Here is a 9411-nt window from a genome sequence, read left to right as displayed (position 1 = left end):
TTAAATATGCGTTTAATCTAGTACCGATTGTATGTATTGTTTAATTGCTAAATACATTTGCTATACTGTGATATAATTTCTACCGATAACGCCAAGTTTCAATTTGGTTGCGATATTGTAGGTTTCGAAGACATTTTTTAAAAACTCGATTTGCGGGTTTAACTGGCCGGAGCGCATTTTATTCTAAATAGTGTCACTGCAGGGAAATAAGCGACTGTTGAGAGACTGCGTTACTCTTGCGATCGGCCACAGGCTGTTGGACAGCTTCGGGTACCCGGGCAAGCCAGTGCGCCTTTTCCTATCGATTTTTGCGCTTATTTGCGCAGGATCTTTGGGCTAACATGACATGACGGTCTGTCTTTGTCTGTAAACCGTGCGCTCATCTCTGTACTGACCAACTTTAGGTAAGCGATCCAGGGAAGATTGCGGAAATCTTAAAAAAATAAAGTTATACTAAATGTTTGTCTGATTTATATGTGCTGCCATACAAATACAATAACAGGCAGACATTAACGAATGTATTATACACGCTTAATGGCTATCTGGATTATAAATAAAACACTGTATTTATGTTTGAGTGAGAGGAAATATGCATATTTCGAGTTAAAGGCCTGTGCTGCTTATAATGAAACGCGTGAAGTGTTTCCCTTTGCTCAGCATTATAGACGATAAACTGTAAAAAAAAAAAAAAGAGAAAATCTTACCGGTATTATTTTAAGGACTTTTCCCATTAGTGGTGTAAGACATAAATGCATATGTATAGTGGAGGGCACGGTTTTGATAGCATAGGGATACACAGTACTGCGCAAAAGTCTTAGGCAGCCAAAAAAATGTTTAAATAACCGTCTTGGTGTAAAACTGTGTTGTTACGCCTGGCAAAGTGTGTCAGATTAGCCATTTCAAAACCTCCGCTAAAATAACCCTGTTATTTCCAGCAACCATACAACACACCCGCGTACTTTTTGACCTGACCACTAGTCCACCTCAGATATCTATTCAATATCTCGTTCACTTTTTTTTTAACTGATTTAAAAAAAGTTAATTAATTAAGCTAACTGGTGGTGAAATTTAATAAATACATAGAATGGTTCGTGTGCCACTGAGGAGAGGTTTGGGAACTGAAGTGGTGTTCATCTAGCTACCCAAGTAGATATCAGTAACTTTTTGGAGAACAGAAGACATTTTTTATTAATTTTTATTGTGTTATTGTTATGTTCTTATGTTAAATTATTATTATTTTTGTTCTAAGAAAATGTGCACTTACTACCCATATAAATAGCGTCAAACATTTCTTTTGAGTGCCTAAGACTTTTGTACAGTATTGTATATTATATGTAAACCACCTTTTATATAGAAGTTACACAGTACACAAAATGGCTGATGCTATCATTTATCAGCATGCTATAACTACGTTTATTCCCCATGTTCTCTTCAGAGCCCAGTGATGGACGACCAACCCGTGAGTCCCGTGGCCGTGAAGGCTGATGATCAGTCCACTAGTGTCCTTTTCACCTACTTCCAGGGAGACATCAACAGTGTAGTGGATGAACATTTCTCCCGCGCACTCAACAAAGCCAACAGACCCAAAGACCTCACCAGCAAGAGCAAGGCCAGCCGCCGGACGCCCAAATCAGGTAGACGCGGGGCTAGAGACCCCTACAGGCTCACAAAGTCACGCGCACCCGCTGCCAGTGAAATGACTGGATTCTTTTCCTGCCTTTTCAGAGGACCTCATGCCGGTGCAGTGGGGATTCCCAGCATCCTCCTGGCCAGAGCCTCCATATCCCTCCACCTCCTCAGGACAGATCCAGTTCTCCATGCTGGAAGATGCCCACACTTCCCAGCGGGCGATGACCAGCCCATCTAACCTGTGGTCATTTGCCCCGAGGGCAGCTACGGGTTTCGGAATGCCCTCAGTGGTGTACCCCCCCCCTGGGGGCGCTGAGGTGCCCGGCCCAGCAGAACGCCCATATTCCAACTCGTTCCTGGGCCTACTGCACAGTGACCGGCCCGTAGCCGCTGCCTCGATCAGCTCCCCGTCCAAACCTGACCTTGCACCAGGATGGAACCCCACTTCAGGATTCCGAGATCCACTCGAATCTGGGATCAACCTTGACTCCGGTACTGCTACCATTTACCGTAGTCCTCTGTCGAATGCTGTGAGACGTTATGAACAGTGCTGGGAATTTCAGGTCCACAAGACACAAATCTAGACCAAGATTTTGTTTTCTACCAGCCAGTTGAGCATAAAGAGTCACAGTCACAGAGGACTCAGCTGGTTGGTAGAAACAAAATCTTGGTCTAGATCTGTAGCTTCTGTACTTGAAATGCGCAACACCGGTCATGAACCCTTTACCAATTGAATCTGTTAATGTGCAAGGATCCAACTTATCGTTTTAAATTCATTCTGTTGGCAGCTATTGGTACTTCTGACTTTTTTTTCAATTTATATTATAATGGGCCTTTGTTTTGCTCCTTTAGGCGTACAAGTTCCAGACAAGAAGAAAGATCTCTACTGGTATTAATCTGCAATTTTCTCCGGTTCCACTGAAGAACAGGATTTTGTAAATGTATATTTTGGGTGTGCAACCTCTTCCTGATCAGACGTCTACATGAAGCTCCATGAAACACTGCCTCATCAAAAGGCTCCCACGAAGCCGAGCTGTCCGCCCACCTCGAGCGCTCCGCCGTCTCCGCGATGGTCATACCCCGAGGAGGTGTTGCAGTGAGCTATCTGCGTGAGCCATCACACCCACAGGCCGGCCCTCGCTTGCGTTCCTCTATGTGGAAGAACCTGTTTCCCAAACCGGCAGGTCGGACTCTGAGAGTGACTCAAAGGCGGGACGGCAGAGGCCAAGTGGATTCCTGAACACACAGAGAAATCAGGTTTGCCGACACAAGGTTGAAGACGCACGGATGTCGCCTCCTCTTCCTTCATTTCGACGGGGCGGTGTGTGTGGCCGTGGAAAGCCTGAAGAGAAAGCATAATTTAAAGGATCCCGAAGATGTCATCGCACACTTTATCTAGCTGGCTAGATGTTGGCTTGTGTTTTCACAGACATCTGCTTCCTGGTCCCAAATTCAGAGGATTTGGTCGGATGAGGCGGAAAAGCAAGACGGCCGTGAAATGACATCGAAGGCAGATGGCTGTTAGCCGTTTGCTAACGCAGAGAACGGAGTCTGAATCCCATTACAAACCCACCAGCCAGTGTATCACTGCCCAACGCCACGTTTCCCATCTTGAACATCTTAAAATGGGGGAGGGTCACTCAGGGCTTCATGTTTGCATACGGCATCTATAAACCAAAGCTTCGGGAAGTGAGAATGAATGGGGCAGCCTGTATATTACTGACATATTGTGAAAATGACTTCATAGAAAGCTGAGATGAGGTTTTTTGATAATTAAGATAATATATTGTATACTCTGTTTAATGAATACTGTAAATATGAACTGTAATTTTCCTTATACCTTACATGATTTTTCTTTAAAAAATATCAGCTATGCGAATGCATTCTTGGTGTATTGTCTTCCATTTCTAGAGGAGGGAAGATATTACAAAATGGAAAGCTCTTATTCATTTCCTTAAGTGACAAAGTGCACTTTCCTGACCCTGACAGACAGACAGTTTGATTCCCTGGAATTCCCTGTCTCTTAGAACACTTGTTAACTAGTTAACCTGTTGACCAAAACTTCGGAACTACAATCATACATGCAGATTCATAAAGTCTAAAAGTATTCTTCATTCCTGCATTGTAATGTCAGACTTAAGTACGAGATCCATACTGGAAACGTAAGACGTGCATTCCAGACGGACCCCTATAATACTGTAAACTGTCCAACAGTCACTGAGTGTGTCATGGTCAGATTTAGTTGGCCAGGCAGAAAAGGCACATTCAAGCTTATGCGTTTAATGCTGTGCTACACACAAAATATATTCCTAGGTGTCAAACTTGATTTGCAACATTAGAATCAATTAAAAATGTGATTTTCATTACTACCCATCTAGTTGTTAGAGAGATTGATACCGAACATTAAGAAGACAAATGGAAATAGGTGTGAGCATAAATTTCATCACCGACATCATCTTTTTCGATCGGCACTTGATATGAAATTCTTAGGAATATAATCACAATGGAACTGGATAGGAAATTACAAATAGTTTGGAAATGGATGGACATGCAGGTATGAGGAAAATGGGTAATGGAGGGAAGGTTAATGGAGTTAACTTTGCAATGCTACTGTAAGAATGGAGAGCGAAGATACTGGGTGATAAAGACATCAGAGTGGTATTTATGCAGAAAATGAGTTGCGGATTTTGTACGTTTACAGAGGGCCTCTCTCTCCTGCCTGCCTGGTAAATGCATCAGCCTGCGATTATCTCCGCCTCAGGGAGAACCGTCTGCCGCTGTCATTCCTTTGTGAAACACGCCACCGGGTTTCATCTTACCGCTTCGTGTGAGTTAGTGGTGGAGAATCTTACTGGGTATAATTATACATCTTACGCCAGATTCGGATTAAGTGAGTCACGGGAATAATAAAGGAAAACTCGGACGAGTCACCCGTTTGAAATTTATGAATTATTTTTTAATATTTCCACTGACACGATACAGCTGGGTGAACTTAAATTAAAATTTACAAATTTGTACTTAAAAAGAAAAATGTGAATGTTATTAGATTCAATAAATGGTAAAAAAAAAAAATGCACAAATGATATTAAGCTATATATAATTTTCTTGTGCATGTCTCCGTGATGGACTGGCATCCTGCTGAGGAATCTCCGCAGCCTGGTGTCCCGTACTGCTTGGGATCGGCTCCAGTCCCCAGGCTACGGGATAAGTGGCGTCAATGATTCTTCCTTCAAAATAAATATGTGAGATTTGTACAGTAAAAAAAAAAAAAAAAAAATATTGTTTTATAATGTGAGTGAATGGTGTGTGAGTGTGTCCTGCGATGGGCTGGCCCCCCGTCCTGGGTTGTTCCCTGCCTCGTGCCCATTGCTTCCGGGATAGGCTCCGGACCTCCCCGCGACCCAGTAGGATAAGCGGTTTGGAAAATGGATGGATGGATGGATAATTATATAAAGGAATACAAACCTGTGTGACATAATCAAAAATCATAACCATCCCCTACAGAATTGCTCAGATATGCGGAGCTGTTGTTGGGTGATGGTGTGAGAAAAGAAAGTCGTGTCCTACTTTAGAGCTAGAAAAAACCCCATAATCTCTCCCTTGCCTTTATACACTTGATATCAATCGAAAAACGAAAGAATATAAATCGTCATTCTCCCCCGTATTTCAATCAACCATTCTGGTCTCATTTCCTATATGTGAGCACAGGGTGATTTTCATTTGCTGGTTCCTTTCCGCTTCTCTTTTCTGAGGTTTTAAAGCGTTTAATGTGTATTAACTTTTCCTCCTTCGTTTACTTTCCGATTCCTTTCATGTCGCTCGGAGGTCGGCCGTGGAAGGCGTAATTCCACAGCTACCGGAATGCCTCGGATTTCCTGCGCCTCATCCCCGTTCTCCACGCAGTCCGGAGACTGAGCAGTTGTGAGATTAAACTTTATTTGGCATTTTGTACAAGAATGATAGAATGTGGTAGTTCTTCCGAAATCCCACCTTGCTCACTTTTTCAAGATGTGTACAACAGGTGAGAGTGAATCTTGATGAAGGGCCCAACGGAGATGTGGCTACTCTGCCAAGCACAGGATGCAACCCAACACCCTTCTCCTCACGGGCATTGAGGCCCTACCTGCTGAGCCCCCCCACCACATAAACTGCAAAACCTGACCTGCATTAACACCTAACACCTAACCACATTAAACCTACACTGGATGATGACGGGCTCTTTGTTTATACTGATGATGGCAATAAACAAATTAATCATAATAGAACAAAACCAATGACAGTTTGTAAGGAACATGACTGGCTGTTAATCATCGTTAGTTATTAATAATCATCCCTTCCAACCGCTTATTCTTCCACAATACTGTCATTAAGCCTTTCAGGGCCAGCATGTGGCTCAGTGGGTTAAGCCTCTGCTTGCCCGTGATTTGGCAGGTCGCCTGCCCATGATCGGAAGGTCGCTTGCCCGTGATTGGATGGTCGCTTGCCCGTGATTGGCAGGTCGCTTGCCCGTGATTGGCAGGTCGCTTGCCTGTGATTGGAAGGTCGCCTGCCCATGATCGGAAGGTCGCTTGACCGTGATTGGAAGGTCTCATGCCTGTGATCGGAAGGTCACTTGCCCGTGATTGGAAGGTCACTTGCCTGTGATTGGATCGTTGCTTGACCGTGATTGGAAGGTCGCTTGCCTGTGATTGGATCGTCGCTTGACCGTGATCGGAAGGTCACTTGACCGTGATCGGAAGGTCGCCTGACCGTGATCGGAAGGTCTCATGCCCGTGATCGGAAGGTCGCCTGCCCGTGATCGGAAGGTCTCATGCCCGTGATCGGAAGGTCGCTTGCCCGTGATCGGAAGGTCGCTTGACCGTGATCGGAAGGTCGCCTGCCCGTGATCGGAAGGTCTCATGCCCGTGATCGGAAGGTCGCTTGCCCGTGATCGGAAGGTCGCTTGACCGTGATCGGAAGGTCGCCTGCCCGTGATCGGAAGGTCGCTTGACCGTGATCGGAAGGTCGCCTGCTCGTGATCGGAAGGTCTCATGCCCGTGATCGAAAGGTCGCTTGCCCGTGATCGGAAGGTCGCTTGACCGTGATCGGAAGGTCGCCTGCCCGTGATCGGAAGGTCGCTTGACCGTGATCGGAAGGTCTCATGCCCGTGATCGGAAGGTCTCATGCCCGTGATCGGAAGGTCGCCTGCCCGTGATCGGAAGGTCGCTTGACCGTGATCGGAAGGTCGCATGCCCGTGATCGGAAGGTCGCCTGCCCGTGATCGGAAGGTCTCATGCCCGTGATCGGAAGGTCGCATGCCCGTGATCGGAAGGTCACTTGCCCGTGATTGGAAGGTCGCTTGCCCGTGATTGGATCGTCGCATGCCCGTGATCGGAAGGTCTCATGCCCGTGATCGGAAGGTCGCATGCCCGTGATTGGAAGGTCACTTGCCCGTGATCGGAAGGTCACTTGCCCGTGATTGGAAGGTCGCTTGCCCATGATTGGATCGTCGCATGCCCGTGATCGGAAGGTCGCTTGACCGTGATCGGAAGGTCGCTTGCCCGTGATTGGAAGGCCCCCAGGCACCGCTATGGAGGGCTATCCTCTGCTGCTAAGCTCGCTTTCACCTATGGAGGATAAGACAGGGTAACTGAAAAGAAGATTTCCCAACAGGGATCAATAATGCATGATGGCTTTGTTTATTTCACAGTTTATCACAAATGCATACCAGTCCCTATATAATACAGGTGGCGTTGTAGTTAAAGTTTATAAATTCCTAGTTGCAAACATCCCTAATTATTCTGCCACCTACGCACCCATATACACGGCCATAATTGCCTTTTGATTTTTTTTAAACCAGCGGGCTGAATATATCTTTGAAGCAGTTTGTCGTAAATGGAAACCATCAGCATTTTAAACACTCCAAGTGCTTAATAGTTTTTGCTTTTTTTTGTCAAATGAAACACAACATCTTGTTGGTTTTGGTTGTTCTCTGTGATCTAAAACTGTAAACTATCTGTGATGTAGAAGCAGCCCCAAGAGGATCAGGTGTTATTTAGGGAGGAGATGAGAACGGCCTGTGGACACTGAGTAGGGAGGCGGTGGGTGTGGTGGTGGACGGGTTCCCCTGCAGGCATCGCCTTCATAGGTAGAGAAGGTGGCTGACGTACCGTTCGTGTCTCCTTCCCAGCTTGGGCTTTAAGCCCACAATCCCAGCCCCCGATTGAGGCAATTAGCATTCACCAGCTGCATTTTGTTAGCCCCCCGCCCCATCTGTGGTTTCCATGCCAACCCTGAGGAGGAGCTTGTTGCTGCTGTCCAATGGTGTGGTGCTGAATGCCGATTCCCAGCGGACCATTTTTACAGGATTTATTATGAAATATTCACTTAACAAAAACACTCAAAATTTAATTCAGGCAGCCATTTGTACATTTACTTGAATATTGTGGGTCATCGTTTTGGCAACGTGATCTATTTTTGACTTACGGTATAACTCGATAATTCGTTTTTAAATTCATGTTTCTGTCAGTAATGGAAAAGTGAACAGGTTCTGTTTCCATAAAACAGCCCGAAACATCACAAGCAATGATTAAGATGTTTAGTCTTGTTTACTAAAGGAAAATTAAAAATATGCCTCACCCTTTTGGTAAATATAATGCCAATCAAAAACCCAGCCTTCATATTTGGCAGAAATGTCAAGATTCACACACACAAACACACACACACACACACACACACACACACACACACACATGCATGCACACACGCACAGAGCATATTAGGCATTTACAATATAAAAGGGATAAAGGGATGTTTAATATAAAATATTAAACAAAAATTGGGACCAAGAATTGGCCACGCGCCATACTAAAGCCCGTCGAATAACATACCTCAGTTAAGAAATAAAAGTGAAATATTCTTTGGAATGAAATGAACACCTTGTTTGTGAGCGCGTGAGCATGTGTGTTGAGGGAGGGTTGCTATTTTTCACGGAGACACACCCACGTAGAAATCTGATCTAACTTAAAGCACACTAAAGTAAGAATGTGACGCACTGGATTGGTCAATCCCCTCACGAATTGCTGGGCTATGTTAAAATAGAGCTATGTTAGAATACAAGTTTCTTACAACTTTCTGGATTGTGTGAATCAGTATAAAAAGGCGTCTAATCTTCTCATTACTTAGTGAATCACTGCCAGGATGTTTATCCAGAGCTCAGAATTCAGTTACAACCACTGGTAAACACCATACTAAAGTTCAGCACTAACAGATGCTCTCTGTTATCCCAGGACCTCTCTGGCCTGAGCAGAACTGGCCGCACGTTAGTTGTAGTATTCTTAGGATAGTCTCCTGGTTCCCTTGGTGTTGGCAGGATCCAAGTGCTCTGAACAGATGGATGGGTGACACTACTGATAAACTGCTGATGCGGGGAGGGGGTGACCTGGCAGATCGATAGCCCAGTTTCCTTAGTCACTAGTATCTGGGTCCCTGATGGTCTTCCTCTTTATCCCCCCATGAGCGACTCTGCATGTCCTGCTCTCTATAATAATATAAACATTTAATAATATAAACATTTAAATTACCAAACGATTCTCAAAATGAGACAGTCAAACCGAAAGAAGCAATATTTCAGTTCTGATCCACACATCCTTACTTGATGGCCTGTAGGATGTTACCTCTACCTTTTATAGTTTTATGTTAGTCTATTGACCTGTTTGAGCAGGTCTCTAGGTATTCCCTACGTGTATCATTGGCAGGCGTTTACAATTTCTGTTTCACTGGCTTCAAGTCAGCTTTAAGGTT

The 9411-nt window shown here is 44.8% G+C and overlaps 1 protein-coding gene across 1 annotated transcript; it reads left to right on the top strand.

The window, feature by feature from the left end:
• The first annotated feature begins 197 nt into the window (after positions 1-197).
• LOC125719980 (transcription cofactor vestigial-like protein 1) lies at positions 198-3512 on the top strand. Its single transcript, XM_048994903.1, has 4 exons — positions 198-404; positions 1436-1634; positions 1726-2121; positions 2482-3512. The coding sequence occupies exons 2-4, from the start codon at positions 1445-1447 to the stop codon at positions 2523-2525; spliced, it is 630 nt and encodes a 209-aa protein (XP_048850860.1). The 5' UTR covers positions 198-404; positions 1436-1444; the 3' UTR covers positions 2526-3512.
• The last annotated feature ends 5899 nt before the right edge of the window (positions 3513-9411 follow it).

The sequence above is a fragment of the Brienomyrus brachyistius genome, chromosome 24, assembly GCF_023856365.1.
Source record: "Brienomyrus brachyistius isolate T26 chromosome 24, BBRACH_0.4, whole genome shotgun sequence".
Taxonomy (NCBI): domain Eukaryota; kingdom Metazoa; phylum Chordata; class Actinopteri; order Osteoglossiformes; family Mormyridae; genus Brienomyrus; species Brienomyrus brachyistius.
The sequence above is the reverse complement of the archived record's forward strand: the minus strand, read 5'-3'. Positions and strand labels throughout refer to the sequence as shown.

Bases quoted from the DNA above. Each gene is read 5' to 3' on its own strand.
- LOC125719980 (XM_048994903.1), top strand. From the start codon at position 1,445: ATGGACGACCAACCCGTGAGTCCCGTGGCCGTGAAGGCTGATGATCAG. The intron at 1,635-1,725 runs GTAGACGCGGGG...CTGCCTTTTCAG, and splicing joins CCGCCGGACGCCCAAATCAG to AGGACCTCATGCCGGTGCAG. The intron at 2,122-2,481 runs GTACTGCTACCA...TTGCTCCTTTAG, and splicing joins TGGGATCAACCTTGACTCCG to GCGTACAAGTTCCAGACAAG.